At 45.1% G+C, this 18580-nt stretch overlaps 1 protein-coding gene across 1 annotated transcript in view; it reads left to right on the top strand.

Annotated features, from left to right (window-relative positions):
- SLCO5A1 (solute carrier organic anion transporter family member 5A1) overlaps positions 1-18580 on the top strand; it is a 120329-nt gene that overhangs the window by 90342 nt on the left and 11407 nt on the right. Inside the window, exons 6-8 of the mRNA XM_066579040.1 lie at positions 2857-3055; positions 6276-6435; positions 13869-14110. Coding sequence (XP_066435137.1) covers positions 2857-3055; positions 6276-6435; positions 13869-14110 — 601 coding nt within the window. The remainder of the gene's footprint in view (positions 1-2856; positions 3056-6275; positions 6436-13868; positions 14111-18580) is intronic.

The following is an 18580-nucleotide window of genomic DNA, read 5'->3' on the forward strand; positions in this document are numbered from 1 at the left end:
CACTGTAATACCTCAACTAGATCCACTGAACATCCCTAGATACAATTTGGCAGAGTTGGAATGTCGAAAAAGACAAAACACAATACTAAAAGAAATAAAGAGAAGAGTAGCGGACAAAGTTAAAAGAGATAACCTGAAAGGATGGGAAATTCCATGGACTAACTTACCTAACTTTACTCAGGATGCTGGATGATCTATATATTGGACACACAAGAGAGACTCAAGGGAGGGGGGGGGGGGTGTTGCAATGCTTTTTCTCTTGTTTTTTATTTATGTTTTTGTTAAATAAGAAAAATGATGAAAATCCAAATAACAAAAATATTTAGTATATGAAAAGAAAGAAGAGTGGCCAAAAACCAAGTTCACAGTCAAGAGTCGAGGAGAGCGTAAAGGCAGTACCAGAGGGGAGAGCAAGAGGCACAGTCAGAAATCCAAAGCCACACACAAGAGTCATATACCACAGCACTAGCTCAAAAACCGCCATCCACCTATTAGAAAACTGTATACAAAAGAGGCGCCAGAATAAATACCCTCAAAGAGATTCTAATAAGCTGGAGAGAATTGACAGCTCAACCAGACCATCAGTTCAAGTGGAGTAGGGAGATGTGTCTCCCTTGGCATCCATGGCAGAATGGCATTGCATGCATCATTGGATGCATTATGCTATCCAAGGCTGAAGCTGTGACATCACCATGGACCTGCGCATGTGCGGCGAGTGTATCAGCACTGGCTGCGCATGTGGTTTTTATCTTCACTAAATCCATGTCTTGTCCTTGCTTGGTGCTACTGTTTTTGACTTGCACTTCAAAAGCCTTGTTTGCACCACAGAATTTAATATGGAATCCACGTGGAATCTGTGCCAATTTTGCATCCCATTTGATTGGGATTTTACACTGTAGTTTATACGAAGCTCTTGCTCATGACCTGAAAGTTGCAGGTTCAATCCCTGCTTGGGTCAGGTATCTGGCTCAAGGTTGAGTCAGCCTTCTGTGGTTGGTAAAATGTGTACCCAGCTTGCTGAGGGATAAAAGATGACTGGGGAAGGCAATGGCAAACCACCCCACAAAAAAGCAGTCTGCTAAGAAAACGTCACAAGAGTCAGTCATGCACCAGGGAGTTTACTTTTACCTTGTACGAAGCATATATTTCTGCACAGATTTGAAATCCATCATGGTGGAAAAAAAAATGGCGTGTCACTTCTTGATGCATAGTCAATCCAAAATCCACATAGAATGCGTGTTGGGTTAACCACATGTTAATTAGCACGAGTGAATGGGGCTAATCTGCGTACAAGTTGATTGCAGAACCCAACGCAAAAAAGTGCTGGGTGAACATGTCCCCAGCGTCGACATCTGAAGTCTAGAGAATTGGGAGGCCCCTTTACACAGCTGTCCGAAATCCTGGAGCTATTTAAGATGTATATAGTTGGTATTGGTAAAGAAGATGAGAATAGAAGGCTGTCCATACTCAACTACTTATTGCTGAGGTTGCTGGAAGACTGCTTAGAGGGGGTTTTCACATAAGCATTATTCTTATCTCTCTTACCATTCCCTACGCATGTTAAATAGAAGGAAACTTGTAGGTTAACATAGAGATCATTGATCTTTATGGAGAGGCATGCAGGGTACATCACTCTCATTGAATTGGTTATGAGACCGCAGACATTTAGGCGGAACAGAAAAGATATTACAATGGATGGCTGCATAACAATGCAGATCTGCTATTCCGGAGTCTAGCTTAGCGGGGTTCTAGCGGTCTCTGAGCTGTAATGGCAGCCATAATGGTCTTCAGCCTGCTTTACAAAAATAAAATTAATTATGAAACTGTCCATTAGAATTTTGGAAAACCTCTGACAACACAAATGATGATATTTAGTGAATTGTGGATTAATGGGGGAATCTGCTTTCCTTTATTTCTCAACGGATTCATTTTCATTACTTTTAACTCGGTCAACCTAAGCAGCATCCTGATGTATGATTACCGCTCTTCCGTCGTTTAGAAAATCATGCATCTATGCCCCAAATCATGAAAGTATTCATTATAGATAGAAATATATTGGAAGTGATTGATCGCTGTATGAGCTTAAAGTGTATCTGAATTTTCAGCAAGTTTTGTAAAATTTGACAGGTCCTCCCTTCCCTCTCATTTGCTGCTGTTTGCACCCTGTTTCATGTCTGCAAGTTCTAATTTTCAGGTGATCTTCCCCATTTTTCTGCTGTTTGCAATCCACTTGCAGGCTGGGGCTGTGTAACAAGCCTTGCATTTGGCCAGTAGTTCACTGTCCTGACTTCCCTGCCCTTACTTCCCACGTTGTATTAGAGAGTCTCTGGTCCAATCAGCAGGGAGGCAGTATTTGAATGCCCACCCTCTGCTTTCCCAGGATGATCTTGCATTTAGAGACATTCTGACAAAATGGTTAGTGAATCCACTTTAATGTGAGCATAGTTTGTGCACACACAGACACACACCTACACGCTGTAACAGCAGGACAGTCAGAGACTGTGGAGATCATTATCACAGTGTCTGCAGATCTGTCAGCCTGCAATTTGTCAGTGTACAGGAGCCACTTTTAAAGATAGCCCCTCCCTCTGTTGCTATGGAAATGTACTTGTTACTAAGGAAGCTCTGTACCTAACAACAGAGAGTGGATTGCAGAAAAGCTGGAAGGGAGACCCCTAGTGGCAGCCACAGTGGAAAAGCAACAACATTGTTAATGCAAATATATTACAGAAATAAAGAGACTAACGCAAGCTAATAAATGAGCAGAAGTTGTTAGTGCCCCTTTAATGCATACAACTGTAAACAAGGTGATAATAACTGAAGATGATCATGTTATTATTATTTTTATGTTTTTAGGCCTGATCATTGTCCCAAGTGCCGGTGTGGGTATTGTGCTTGGTGGTTACATCATAAAGAAGCTGAAACTGAGTGCAAGGGAATCAGCAAAACTTGCTATGATCTGTAGTGGAGTTTCCTTGCTCTGCTTTTCCACGCTTTTCATTGTGGGATGTGAAAGTATCAATCTTGGAGGAATCAATATACCTTATACTACTGGGTAGGTATGCACCAAATTAAATTATACCAGGGGTAGTAATTCATTGTGGTCACAGCCAGTGCTGTCCATTTATACTGGCCCTTTTCCTAAATCAACTGCTCAACGCTGTCTAATGTAGAAGCAAGGGGCTGCGTACAGCTCGGACCACGGTCCTTATGACAGGTGTATTTTATTCAGCTGTTGGAATGCTTGCATGCAACAGAATACAGGTATTGTAAAGTGGCAAACAGGGACATGAACGAATATCACCTTATCTGTGTACATGTGTATTCTGTAACATCAAACTGGGACAAGAACACTCTGCAGAGTCTTCCTGGCACGTGAACTGCGAACTGGACATGAAACCCGCCGGCAGGCGAACTCAGACTGAACTGCAGACTGCACATGAAACTCGTAGACATGACTGATAAACAGACATAAACGTTACACCATTCACACTCACGAACTGGCGAAACCAGACTGAATAGCAGAACTGTGAAACTTCATAGTTTTGGGCAGGCACAAACCAACAGCTGATAAACGCTCAAAACATGCACAAGCATACCCGCGTGTATAAACAGATGGGATAGATACAATTAGCTTGTATTTTGGCCAAGATACTTAAGCCCGCAAGCCCACCTCACGGGTCCTCGTTGACTCATGGGTCTAACAAGACTACTAACCCCAGGGAACCTGCCTGCAATGTGGGGCGATCGTCCTGAAAGGGACAACCCCGCACTGTGACCCAGGGACATTTTATCGTTCTATATTATAAAGGACCCACGGCAAGACACAGTTCACACCACACGTACCGAGGGCCGCAGACATTGAGGAGCATGACACTGTTCACCATGAACACACGAAACAAACAGAGAAAAGGCCAGCAGCCTCTAGCAGAGGAGCTAGTATATATGGGCAGCAGACCTTCGGCATTGTCTAGCTGGAGCATTCCACACCCAGCCAGCTCAATCAGCACCACCTGTGAAGCTATGCTGCTGAAAACCCATGTAGTACAACAGATCCCAGCAGTGAACCCTACCAGGTATGGTAATAGGAAAACTGAGCTCTGATCCCTGTAAAGATGTTCAGTGAAACTTCTTTGAGAAGACCACCTAAAATTGCATTGGAAGGTGCTCTTCTAGTTGGCAGGCCCTCTCTAAGAAGATAACCAGAAGGCATATGCATGATGGAAATGAAAGTCTGTAACAGGCAATCTGGATAAAGGCCGGCTGCACCTGAACCAGTCGGACTCCGCATGCTGGAACCCTCAGCGGAATCCGGCCCTGACCGCAGCTGGTGTCCATGCGTACCTGTCACTTTTCTTCTTTATCTGTACAGAGGTTGGCTGCGGTGAGCCGCCATTGGTCATGCGCAGTACAGATTTAGTTTTTTAAATGTTTCTTTTCCCTGTGCCATCGCTGGGCGATGACGGGAGTACTTGTAACCTATTTGCAATGTCAATGGCAGATGGGCCGCGGGTCGGACGGCTTCCATTGACTTCAATGGAAGCTGTCTGTGCGGAATCCGCACTAAAATAGAACATGCTACGATTTTTCCTCCAGTTGCGGAAATTGCAATTGGTTTCCGTTTGTAGGAGTCTGTAAGAATAAACAATTATACATAACATTTACAAACAGTATTTGCTACGAATCCGCAGTGCAGACGCCGACCGCAGATTCCGCGATGCAAATCCATTTATGTACAACCGGCCAAAGGGGAAATCTTCTCAAAAAGTAGTCTTTTGCTCTGGCAGAATCAGCCCATCTGTGTGTTAAATGGTCTGTCATTCTTTTGAATGGCTGGCTGTTAATACTACATTCTGCCCGTATGGTCAGAAGCCGCATCTGCAGTGATCGGCTGATTCTAGAGAAGGGTGTATATTGATGGGATGTTTCATAGGTAGAAGAGATAGAGGTTGAGATGTGCTGCAGTATAGGCTCGACTTGGTAGTCCATACGACATAGGACCACTTGTACGACAGACTAGTCAAACACTTATCCACGGCACTATCGATTTAGGCCTCATGCACAGAGGTGGATTTTTGCTGTGGAATCCAGATTGGCTGTCTTCCCTTTCGGATTCCGCAGTAAATACCGCCTACAGCAATATTCCATTGAAGACAATGGAAGCCGTCCGACCCGCGGCCCGGGCTGCGGATTCCGCGGAAGTTTAAAAAAAAAAATCTGTACTGCGCATGTCCGACGTGTCTTATAGGAGCCCATGCAGCGGCCGACGTATTCCCGGCCCAAAATATAGTTCCAGGACTATCTTTTGGGCTCGACGTAAAAATGCCCAGTGCTATATTGGCTTGATTGGGCGTTTTTACATCCCAGAAATACGCCCATGTGATCTGATGCATTGGAATCCAATGCATCAGATCACAGTGCATATGCTCTCATGTGAAAGAAGCCTTAGGGTGTATCCACACAAGCGATTTTCCTATGCAAGTTCTGTCCAATTCCGGGAGGGATAACCCTTGCACGGAAAATGGTCAGATCCAAAGACCCCATACTCACCTCTCCAGATCCGCTGTGCGCGTCTCGCCTGGCAAGCCGGCACGCATGCGCAGTACAGCGTGTGACGCGCCGGCAGTGAAGGATGACGTGGCTGGCGGTGGGAGGGAACGCGTAACCACGGGATACTTCCACTGTGCTACAGCGTAATGTAGAGGGTGACGTCTGGCTTCCATTGACTACAATGACTTCAATAGAACCTAATAGCTGCGAAATAACGCCGCGGATTTCCGCCGCGTGAAACATGGCAGAAATCCGACTGTGGGCATTAGCCTTGATAGTCCAAGTTAGAAAAATTGCTTTATGTCCTATTTTAGTGCGATTCTACTTTAGGAATCACCCATTATTTTCTATGGGAGGTTGAAAAAAACACTTTGCAGTCTGTTTTTTATGTAGGTTACTAATGGAACCCCGCGAAAAAAAGGACCAGGAAGTGCAGAGCAGAGAAAAACCTGTGATAAAAGTGCGCTATTTTCATGTGCGTGAAAATCGCATGGAAAACGGTCTGTTTATCACTGGACTTGCCCGTGTAAATAGTGTTATAGTGATGTATTTGTTTTCCTGTAGGCCCGTGAAGTATTACTGTAAGAGGTCATTACTTTTGCGCGTGACAGTGAAGAGTAGAAGGACTTGCAGCTTTGCAGTTGATGGAATTGTTAAGAGCCTCAATGCAACATGTTAAGTAACTTTGTATCTCTTCTGTATTTAACCCCCTGGCACCCGTGTAGTCCCACGCTAACGATGACCCACCGGAATCTAACAGGTGGCTGTAATGTGAACTGCGGTTGTAAGATTCATGAATACGAGCCAGTGTGCGGATCAGATGGAATTACATACTTCAATCCGTGTCTCGCTGGATGCATCAATGTGGGAAATCAAAGCATTGCTGTAAGTACAAAGTATCAGCTACCGGCTGCTTAAAGTTATTAGTTAAGACGGAGGCATTTATGTCATTGTCACCGAGGCTCTTCCTGTCTCCTCTATTAATGACACTGAAAATGTGCTTACCATACAAACTATCTGTATCCTGTATATTGTAACATGTGGCACTTAGAGGGTTTATCAAGCCGTTAACCATTGATGACCTCAGGATAGACCATCAATATCTGATCAGTGGGGCTCAGGATCAGCTGATTGGAGAGGCCGCAGCGCTTTTTCAAATCTGAGCATAATCCCCCCTCGGCTGCCCATATAGGATCAATTCCTGGTTATGGGATTCATAAATCCCGCCTCCGGGAAGCAATGGCTGTGATTGGTTCATTGAGCGCTGCATTGATTGGCTGAGCCGCAGTGCTCGAAGTACCTATCACAGCCATCATGTTCTGGAGACAGGATATATGAATTGGGTGAGAATGAAGATTTTCAGTGATCGAGTCCCAATCTTTAGTCGCGTATTTCATGCCATTCACACGAGCGGCTGCTGCATATAGCCAAAAAAATACGCTGAAGCGTTGAAAATCAGCGATCAGCAGAAATCCTCGGAATGACCAATAATGATTTAATAGGACCAGCTGTCTTTTTTCCCTGTTGTAAACCAAGTAACTCCCTCCCCCTCCCTTTTTTCCAGCTTTCATAGAAGTCTATAGGAACTTGCTGTATATTTCAGCAAAAGCTAGGGCAAAACCTATCTTTTTACGCGGCGTATAAAACCTGAGTCTGAAAACGGTCGCATATGTGCTTTTTTCCCTTTGCGATTATTTTTATCATCTGAAATGAAGGAATTGAAATCCATTGCTTCTCATGGTCGCGTTTTTTCAAAAAATTGTTTAAAGCGGCTGAATGCCTGCGTAAATACGGTCGTATGAAGAAGCTGAAGTTTTCTCGAACATATAGTCTCAAAACTAAGCAATGACCAACTTTGTAACAGGAACATCTGTGTATCCTGAAAGCGGCTCTGGGACTCCGGCCTGTCCAGAGGATATATCCGTCATACAATCTATGGCATGCCAGCAATCCCGTCTCTCACATCGCAGCCAAGGCAACTTGAGCTGCCTGTGAGGCAGCGAGTTATTGTGTCTTCCTATGTCTGAAGGTCACGCTGGAGGCTTAGGAGAAATGTTCTTCTTCTGCTTGACTTATTTTTATGTGTCTGGTCTCTGAATGATCCAATGTGTCACGCTCTGTCCGTTGTATGTATCTACATAATGTATCGGGGGCCGGTGGTTACCGCCAGCAATTGGGAATTAACATGGATTAAAAGAAACTCTAGAACTTTAGTAGAATTCTAATCATAATCTGTGGGGTTAGGGGTGTAATTGGGGTCCTGGGCCGATTCTGTTCCGGGGCGACCTCCTCCCCAACTTGTTTTTGCTCATAGGATTTATGTAGATTATAAAGTAATCATTGTATAGTAAAATAGTTCTGTCTTAGACTGGTTTTACACGGGTGACAGCGATATCATTGTGAGAAAATTGCAGCGATATCGCACCTGTGTTCTGTGTGATATCGCTGCGTTATCGCAATTTTGTGTTGCTAGCGCTGTTTTGCCTGGATTTGGGGGGGAGGAGGGGGGAATAAACCCCATGTGCATGAAAACAAAAAACAGTACATTACCTAACAGGTGCTGTCCTATTCGCCGTACGTCTGCACGCTGCAGCTCCGGTGCTTGGTTTGTAGTCTTCAGGGAGTGCTTCCTGGTCAGGGGTTTTAAAAACCTTACCTCCAGGATGCGCTGCCTCTGATTGGTTCTCGAGCGCTGCAGCTCAGCCAATTAGAGCAAGTGCTCAATGAACTAATCAGAGCCATTCAATGCGATGCCTGTGATTGGTTTATCAAGCGCTGTAGTGATTGGCTGAGCGGCGCTTGAGAACCAATCAGGGCTAGCTGGCTGAAAACTACAGACAAGTGTGATGAAGTTGCAGAGAAGACACGCAGTTGGGCGGACAGCGACTGTTAGGTGATGCATTGTGTTTTTTCATGCAGATAGGGCTTATTTTGGGGAAAACAATAACAATAGGATTTCCTGCTGTAAAAGTTGCATCGCAGCGCACGAAAACCTCAGCCAGCTGCTCACCAGGATAGTGTATGCCGGCTGAGGTGCTGCGGCTTCCCTGTCGACATTCATTCAGCAGCGCCGCTAGCTGCGCTGATCCCCGCTCACACTGTGACGTCAGTGTGCAGCCGGAATCCTCCTCCCCTGACGTCTCCTCTTAGGCTCCGTGAGAGCAGAGGGGAGGAGGCGTCTGGGAGGACACTGACGCCACAGTATGCACCGGGATCAGCGCCGCTAGCAGCGCACAGGCAGAGGAACGGCGGAGCTTCCACGAAGAGGAGGGAGTAAGTAGATGGGTCTCAGGGGGGCACTGTCAGCTGCGGGCCGCTGTGGGATGTCCTTATTATACTGGAGGCCGCTGTGGGATGTCATAATTATACTGGGGGTCTCTGTTGGATGTCACTATTATACTAGGGGCCACTGTGGGATGTCACTATTATACTGGAGGCCGCTGTGGGATGTCACTATTATACTGGGGCCACTGTGGGAGGTCACTATTATACTGGAGGCCTCTGTTGGATGTCACTATTATACTGGGGGGCTGCTGTCGTATGTCACTATTATACTGGAGGCCGCTGTGGGATGTCACTATTATACTGGGGGCTGCTGTGGGATGTCACTATTATACTGGGGGCTGCTGTGGGATGTCACTATTATACTGGGGGCTGCTGTGGGATGTCACTATTATACTGGGGGCTGCTGTGGGATGTCACTATTATACTGGGGCCACTGTGGGAGGTCAATTAAAAAATTGCATCCCACCTGCATGTAGAAGTAGAGTACGAGGTCCTTTCTAACTTGCCCACTGCAAATAATGGATGAGTTTTCTGCAGAAAAAGAGGACCTGCTGCATTTTTTCTGTCTTGCAGCATTGCTACCGGAGGAAAAACACACCTGTAAACAGACCCATTAAAACAAGGGTTTATATTTCTGCGCACGTTTTATTTGTATGGCAACACAAAATTTGCATTGGAACAATATAATATGTGATACCCATTGTCCCACGGCATTGCCGCCTCCATGGAGCCAATACGGGGCACACAAAGCCCCTCTTAACCAAACTCCATGTATTAACCCCTAGGGCTGCTAGGGGAGGATATCTGCATAAGAAGACTATGCAGCAACTTATGGTTCTTGGTGAAATTGAGCATCGTGTACAGTATGAGACCTTTGAAGGCTAAATCCTTACCGTCCCCATACTTTAAGAGTAATAAGATAAAGTCCCACTGGTGCAAGCACCGAGTCATGACTGACTGCTTGGGTAATTTTGTAGGTTTTTGTGTGGTGGTTTGCCATTCTACAGTCATCTTTTTACCCTCCAGCAAGCTCGTTTTACCTCGGGAGGATGGAGGGATGAGTCAATCTTGAGCTGGCTACCTGAACCACACAGGGATTGAACCTGCAACCTTCAGAGCGAGAGCTTAGGACTGCATTTCTGCTGCTTTAACGCTCTGTGCCACAGGAGGCTCGTTAAAGACTTGCTTAAACCATTATTTAGAACCCTGCTAGTGTTTCATTATATGGGTTTTACTAAGGCAATGTAGTACTATAGGGACTGCATATACAGCTACAAGAAAAAGTCAGCTCAAGCACAATGAAACTAAACTAATAACACACAAACAGTTGTACAGCTCATGTCTTTTATTGAGCACATTGAGTAAACATGCACACTGCAGTTAATAATGTTATCCTCTGTGTTAATGACTTCTCCAAGAGCTAATTAGCAAACAGATTGTAAAGAGATGAGATTAGAAGTGTGAATGTCACAGTAGCTTTGCCTATAAATAAAGACACCCAAAGCCTGGTTACTGATAAATCAGATCTTTTCAAGAAAGATTAGTTAGTGTGGACCCTACCTCGCTGCAAACAACTGTCGGAAAAATTGTTATATAGATACATGAAGCTGGAAAAGACTACAATACCTGGTGGCACATCTATTCAAGGTTAAAGAGACCCTGTCACCGTCTTTTTGCCCTACAAGCTAAGCTTATGGGCTGAAAGTAGGTGACCCGTGGAGTCCAGGAATGTAATTGTTAGACTTACCTCTCGCGTCGTTCCCCCGTTGTCAGCGCTGAAGGCTGCAGTGCGTTGGGCTGCGCTGCTAAGTAGTCCGCCCATTATAAAATTTGAACAGGTAGACTACTTAGCGCACCACTCAATGTATTGAGCAGCATCTTTCAGCGCTGACACCAGTGGTACGACAGGGGAGGTAAGTATGACACTTACACCCCTGCACCGCACAGTTCACCTACTTTCATCCCATAAACTTAGTTTATAGGGCTACGGCCGCCTGCACACGGGTGGATTTGCATTGCGCAATCCAGAGCAGGCGTCTTGTTTCCACAGCAAATACCGCCCATAGCATACTATAGGAAAGGGATTCTTCATGGACGCAAGCGGAAACCAATTGCAGTTTCCGCTCGTGGATGAAAAATCGCATCTATTTTTACGTGGATTCCACGGGGACGGCTTCCATTGAATTGACATTGCTGAAAGGTTGTGGATTCCGCGTCATCGGAAAAGCAGGAGTTTGAAAAAAGAATCTGTACTGCACATGTCTGACGGCTCGCGGTATTTGCGCGGAATCCGAAGGCAGCCTAAGGGCTCCCACCCACTGGCGATATTTTCTTTCTTGCGCTGCGAGAGCACGAGAAAAATCTTGCATCGCAGCGCAAGAAAGAGGCCGGTATAGAACCGGCATATCGCAAATGGTTTCAACGGGGCTAGCGACAGCAGCGCTAGCCCCATTGAAAACATAGGGAGAATAGAATAGAATACCGCAGACTTCTGCCATAGCTGTGACAGCTGTGGCAGGAGTTTCCTTCATCCGCGTGGGGACCGCGGGGATGAAGGAATCCTCTGCCACAGCTGTGGCAGAAGTCTGCGGCATTCTATTCTATTGCTTTCAATGGGATCGGCACTGCTGCCGATCCCATTGAAATCAATGGTTTCAGCAAGCCCTGCGGAATGATTATCGGGGAAGGGCTTGAAATATAAGCCCTTCCCCAATAATCATCAATAAGTGTGAAAATTTTTTTTTTTTAATTATACTCACCTCTCCTGCTCACAGCCACGTCCTCCTGCTGGCTCCCCGGCACTGCTACTGAGCTCTTTCAGTAGTCGGGGATTTAAAAATCCCCGCCTCCTGAAAAGGCTGTGCAGATTTGCTGAGCGCTCAGCCAATCACACATAGCTCTTAGCTATTCATTCATTCAGCTTAAGATATAGCTATTCTTGAATGAATAGCTAAGGGCTATCAGTGATTGGCTGAGCGCTCAGCCAATAGCTAAGCAGTAGCCCTTTTTTTTCACACTGCGATGCGAGACTTTAACTTTAGAATCGCATCGCAGTGGAGAAAATATCACCGGTGGGTGGAAGCCCTAAGGCTTATTCACACATCAATATTTTTTAAGCCAAAACCAGGAGTGAAGTGTACTTAGAGAAAGTATAATGGACAGATTTGCATTTCTTCCATATTTTGGACCCGCTGGTGATTTTCACTTGCGATATCTGACCAACCGATTTTTCTCTTGGACTGATGGTCTGAGATAGAAAAATGTATTGCATGTCCTATTTTTGGGTGATTCTTAAGGTTTGCCTATTTTTTTCTATGGCAGTCAAAAAAAAAAATCACATTGCACTTGCATATAAATGTGAGTTTTTTGCGAGTGCAATGCTATTTTTTTCTCATCACTATTAAAAAGAAGCATGCGATCTTCACGTGAAGGAGTTTACAGAAGGAAATAAGGGCAACAGTCCATGAGCTTAAAGGGGTTGTCCCGCGGCAGCAAGTGGGTCTATACACTTCTGTATGGCCATATTAATGCACTTTGTAATGTACATTGTGCATTAATTATGAGCCATACAGAAGTTATCAAAAGTTTTATACTTACCTGCTCCGTTGCTGGCGTCCTCGTCTCCGTGGTGCCGACTAATTTTCGGCCTCCGATGGCCAAATTAGCCGCGCTTGCGCAGTCCGGGTCTTCTGCTGTCTTCAATGGGGCCGCTCGTGCAGAATGCCGGCTCCGTGTAGCTCCGCCCCGTCACGTGCCGATTCCAGCCAATCAGGAGGCTGGAATCGGCAATGGACCGCACAGAAGAGCTGCGGTCCACGGAGGGAGCAGACCCCGGCGGCCATCTTCAGCAGGTGAGTATGAAGACGCCGGACCGCCGGGATTCAGGTAAGCACTCTCCGGTTTGTTTTTTTAACCCCTGCATCGGGGTTGTCTCGCGCCGAACGGGGGGGGGGGAGGTTAAAAAAAAAAAGAAAAACGTTTCGGCGCGGGACAACCCCTTTAAGCTGAAGAGACATCGGGTGGTGCTCAAAGTACACAAGTAAACCAGCAAAAAAGTAGTTGAAAAAGATTTGTGTTTTGGAATGGCCAAGCCAGTGTCTGACCTTCACCCTAGCAAGATAATGTGTCATGAGATGACCTGTAGAGGCATCCCAGAAATATTGATGAAATGAAACATATTAACATTGAAGAATGGTCCAGACTTTGGGCCCATTTAGAACTGCTGTGTTCTTGGAATGCTCAGCTGGTATACAGCCGAGCGCTCTGAGCAGGGTATGCAGAACACAGCTGGAGCGCTGTCTTCTTCATACTCCTGCTGTGTTCACGGAATGCTCAGCTGGTATACAGCTGGGCACTCCAGGCGGGGTATACAGAACACAGTTGGAGCGCTGTCTTCTGTATATAGCTATTGTGTTCAAGGAGCGCTCGGCTGGTATACAGCTGAGCGCTCCGAGCGGGGTATGCAGAACACAGCTGGAGCACTGTCTTCTGCATGATTCTGCTTTTGAAGCGAATTTTGAGCGATAATTGTTGTGTCTAAATGGGGTATGTCTCAATGTAGTTCAAATCTTATTTGCATCTACAGGAAATGTTTGGTCGAGGTGATTTCTGATAGTGGTATCAAAAGGGTAATAAATTTAGGGGTTAACTTACTCCTGAACCCGTTCCCATACTTCATTTTTCAAATATACTTATTTACAAAAAAAAATAAGTATAAATGTTAAAAAAAAATCATTTTTATCTTTTTACCCCCAATAAACCTGAAAAACGGAAAATAGTCAGTAAAAAAAGATATTTTAAAAAATCGCCCTATATGTCATGGGAAAAAATGCAGCAAAAACAATTTTGGTAGCTGAAGGCAAAAAAGGGTCTGGTCCTTAAGGTACAAAACAGCCTTAAGGGGTTAATTGCTATTGTAACACTTGATTGCTTCGATCTTATACTGTTTCGATGTTTTAATGTTTCAGAATGGCAGTTTGTGTCTGACATATGTACGGTGTATCCGGAAATAATACCGTGTGCTTCTCTCGCAGGTGAAAAATTATACTGAATGTGCCTGCGTCCAGAGCCGACAGGTCATCACCACACCCACAGTCGGCCAGCGCAGCCAACTCCGAGTGGTCATTGTTAAGACGTATCTGCATGAAAATGGCTATGCTGTATCAGGAAAATGTGATCGAACCTGCAACACACTCATCCCATTCCTGATCTTCCTGTTCATTGTTACTCTTATCACAGCATGTGCTCAACCCTCTGCGATCATAGTGACTCTCAGGTCAGGAGCTGATTGGCATCACTGTTCTATTTTTGTGAACATTCATTTAGTTGCAGCCACACGTTGTAATTCTTATTGCAGTTTTGCCATTCTAAACCTTTGCAGCACATGAAAACAGCCTTTCAGTTCTTTTAGGCCGCTTTCACATGGGCGACAGCAATATCACCGCAAGAAAATTGCAGAGATATTGTATCTGTGTTCCGTGCGATATCGCTGCGTTTTCTCGCAGTGATATCACGAATTGGTGTCACTCTTTTGCCAGGATTTTTGGGATGGTGGGGCTTGAAATATAAGGTCTACCCCAAAAATAAGCTCTGGCTTCAGTAAAAAAAAAAACACAGTACACCACCTAAGAGGCGCTGTCCAGCTCCGCCGCTCGCCTCCTCTGCAGCTTCGGCAGACTTGTTTGTAGTTTTCAGCTTGCGCTTTCTGGTTTGGAGGTTCAAAATCCCTGCTTCCAGGAAAAGCTGGCTCTGATTGGCTGAGCCACGGCACTCGAGAACCAATCAGAGCCAGCGCTCGATGAACCAATCATAGACAATGCAGTGAATGGCTGTGATTGGTTCATTGAGCGCTGCAGTGATTGGCTGAGCCACAGTGCCTGAGGACCAGCCAGTGCTTCCTGGAAGTGGAGATTTTGAACCCGCAAACAGGAAGCGCTGGCTGAAAACTGCAAGCAAGTGTGCTGGAGCTGCAGAGGAGATGCGCGGCAGAGCTGGACAGTGCCTCTTAGGTGGTGTACTGTGTTTTTTTATGCAGATAGGGCTTATTTTAGGGTTTTTACAGAAGGATTTCCTACTGTAAAAGTTGCATTGCACCGCACGAAAAAACGCGTTTTCATGCGATGCCACTGAAAAGAAGGCTCGATATGAAAACATGGACTACAAAACATAGCGGTAATATTAACATCGCTAATGTGAAGGAAGCCATTGGAAAGCATGGCCTTCACATACATGTGATTTGCAGCGCTGCGTTGTGAGAAAATTGCATGATATTGTCGCCCGTGTGAAAACGGCCTCATACAAGCGTACGGTATCGGTCAGATGAATAGATTCTCAGATGTTTCACACTTTCTATCCATTACATTTTGAGATCCCCAAATACTTTCTTTTTGCAATGATTGACACCAGACAACAAAATTTTGCAAAATCTAAACCGTTACGCTAGGGCTACATGCTGACTTTCGCTGTCACACAGTCACAGTGTTGCGATGCCTTCTTCGTATGCAATTTAACTAGGTTATATTGCGATTTGCAAATTGTCGTGACATTGCAATTTGAAAAAAATCCAGCAGCTTTGTTTTTTTGTAACTGTAGGGTCACAACAGCTTGTGAGTCACAATATTACCGCATTTACTTTCACATCTTCCCCCTTTTGACTATATATTGGGTACCCTATTGATCAATCTGTCATAGAGAATAAACAACACCACGTCAGACTTATTAGACCTGGAACTGTGGAAAAGCCTGCCCAGTTTTCATGACACATTCTTATGTGTCTAATACATATAAGCCTTGAATCATTTTTTCTATCAGCCATAACATTAAAGAACTTACTATTTATGTAGGTCCCCAACTCAGTTCTGGCACACAGAAGCATGGACTCCACAAGACTTCTGAAGGTGTCCTTTGGCATCTGGAATGTTAACAACAGATCCCTTAGGTCCTGTATGTTGTGAGATGGGGGCCTCCATGAAGTGTTTTTCTAGGACGGCCCACAGATCTCAATCGGATTGAAATCTGTGGAATTTGAAGGCCGAGTCATCACCTTGATCTCTTTGTCAGGTTCTCAATCCATTCTTGGCCAATTTTTACAGTTAAAGGGACATTATTCTCTTGACTGTTGGAGTAATCCCCTTATTTAGATCATACTCAAGGAGTATCAAAGCCTCATCAACCAGGTATACCCACTAGTCCGTTTGGTGCACCAGAAAAGAACACAACATGGAGCGATTAGTTTAGTTCCAAAGCCCTTCTGAAGGATGTAGCCCACTCACAAGAGTTTTTATAGCAAAACATAGAACAAAGAAAGATATAATAGTCCAATCACGGTGGAAAACAACTCTTTGCAGTAGTAAAATAACAAATCATTATAAACGTTTGATAATACGTAATATGACACTTGTAAACTTACTACTTTCATAAGGAGGACAAAAATTCAGATATAACGACTAAATATGGTCTCCAAGAAATGCTCCAGCACCTCCGGAGTTTCAAGGACCTTTTATTCCAGCTTACATCGTTTCATGAGCTTCGGACTGATCTGTATTAACAATTGAATAGCACGTGTAATACAAATTATCTTAATGCTTTCACATCTTACCCCTTTTGACTCCACTTTTATTCCCAAATTAGGTATATTCCATAGGCTAGTCCCACAGGGAAGACTTTGGTGCTTCACCTCCCTAGAGCTAGCCTCCAGGGAGGACTTGTCTTCACTCCGTTACCCATTTTGAGAACTCCTTTGGGTTAGAGAAACCCTAAGCGCTGGTTGACACAGATAATAATTGTAAGCATCTTCACATGGACATTCCCTAGGGCACACAACTTTGCTAACTCGTTTGGATTGTTTCTTAGACATTTTAAGCAAATAAGGTATACAAACCATTAAGGTTTTAGATGCAACATCAACAGTTAGGCATAGCAATAATATTTAGGATAAGGCCGGCAGCACACGAACGAGACATTTTAGCATGCGAGAGCCTGCAGCGGAATACGGCCCTGACCCATGACCTTTTCTTGTTGCATTACGGATGACCACAGAGGCTCGCCGTTGGTCATATGTTTTTCCTGGGACGTTGCTATGCGATGACGCAGGTACCCGCAGCCTAGCCGTAATGTCAATTGGGCTGCAGGATGGACACCTTCCATTGACTTCAATGGAAGCCGACTGTGCGGATTCCGCACAAAAATGGTACCAGTTGCAATTTTAAATCTGCTTGAGGAAATCACAATTGCTATCGGCTCATCTGAGCAGACATGCGGATGTTCTATTATTTCAATAGACGGGGAATACCATGTATCGTCCGCACGGGTGACGATCGCGGATTCCGCATTTGAAATCCAGTCGTGTGAAGCTGGCCTAAAGTTTGAAGTATATGCATAATCAATACTTTCACATGATCATCTTGGATGCTTTTGGCAGTGGTCAGCATGGGCACTTGGGCTTTGTAGTTATGCTGACACACATGTAGCAAGCTATGATGGCCTGTGTGTTCCGACACCTTTCTATCATAGCTATGGTAACATTTTTTGTGGGATCAGATCAGCCGGGCAGCTTTCAGGCCTCCCTCAGATGGGGATTTTCTGCAGCAAAAAGTTACATGCGTCAAAAACTCCTGTCTAAGGGTGCCTACTCACTGGCTATTTTTTTTCCTGCGATGCTAAATTGCGTTTTGCATTTTTTCTGAAGAGCAATTAGCATAGAATGTGTTCTTGTCCATTTGAGGTTTTTTTTTCGTTTTGTTGCAATTTTTCACATAGGAACTGTCAGTTGCATATGTCTCCTTATTTTTTTTTAATGCACCCATGATTGTCAATGGAAATTAACGAAAAAGGCGCGAAAAACGCCACGAAAAAGGTGCGGAAAACACATAAAAAACGCTGCGTTTTTCACCCACGAAAATCGGCAACGCCAGTGGGTAGGCGCCCTAATAGAACCAATGGTTTCCTATATAACCCGTCAGATGAACGATTTGTAGCCGCGTTAAAAAAAAAAAAATCGCACCAAAAAAGCTAGGACATCAGCGGCGAAATTCAGCGACTGAAATTCCTTGCTGCATGAAAAAATAGGTCTTGACGTATCTTGTTGCAGAAAATCACAGAAGCCTCCATAGACTCCTATAGATGATTATGCGAGCCAGACAACAAAAGGAGATGAGGAGATTTCCCCGCAGCGGGGAGAGAGAGAGAGAACAATGAACAGAAGCCCCAGGGGAACCCCCTTCATCACTGGGGTTTCCCTTCATCTCAGTGAGGCTGAAGGAATTTCCCAGCAACTGAGCTGGAGGGATATCCCTGTTGCGGAGCGAGAGGGATTCCGTTGTAGGGGAGAAGGAGGAATTGCCCTGTAGTGGGAAGAGGAGGGTTCCCCTGCACGGGAAAAGAAGCGTTTCCCTACTACGGGGGAATCCTCCTCCTCCACTACAGAGAAATCACTCCATCCCAACAGCGGGGATATCCCTCCAGCTCCCCTGCAGGGGAACCCCTCTCTCCCCACTGAGATGAAGGAAAGCCCCACAGGGATTTCCTTCATCTCTCTCCTCCCGGAGCAGCAGCACTTTTTTAATGCAACATTCAGCTCCCAATCGTGTGAATGGGCAATTTCACCTCTAATTAAGCTCGGGGCTTGATAGTGGGAAATCGTCCATTCATGCGATTTTCTCGCGAGTCAGCCATGATTTTTTCGCACGGCCAACTTCTGCTCATGTAAAGGAGCCCCGGCTCTCAGACTGCCTCAGTGAGCCTTGGA

This window comes from Eleutherodactylus coqui, chromosome 9, assembly GCF_035609145.1.
Source record: "Eleutherodactylus coqui strain aEleCoq1 chromosome 9, aEleCoq1.hap1, whole genome shotgun sequence".
Classification (NCBI taxonomy): Eukaryota; Metazoa; Chordata; class Amphibia; order Anura; family Eleutherodactylidae; genus Eleutherodactylus; species Eleutherodactylus coqui.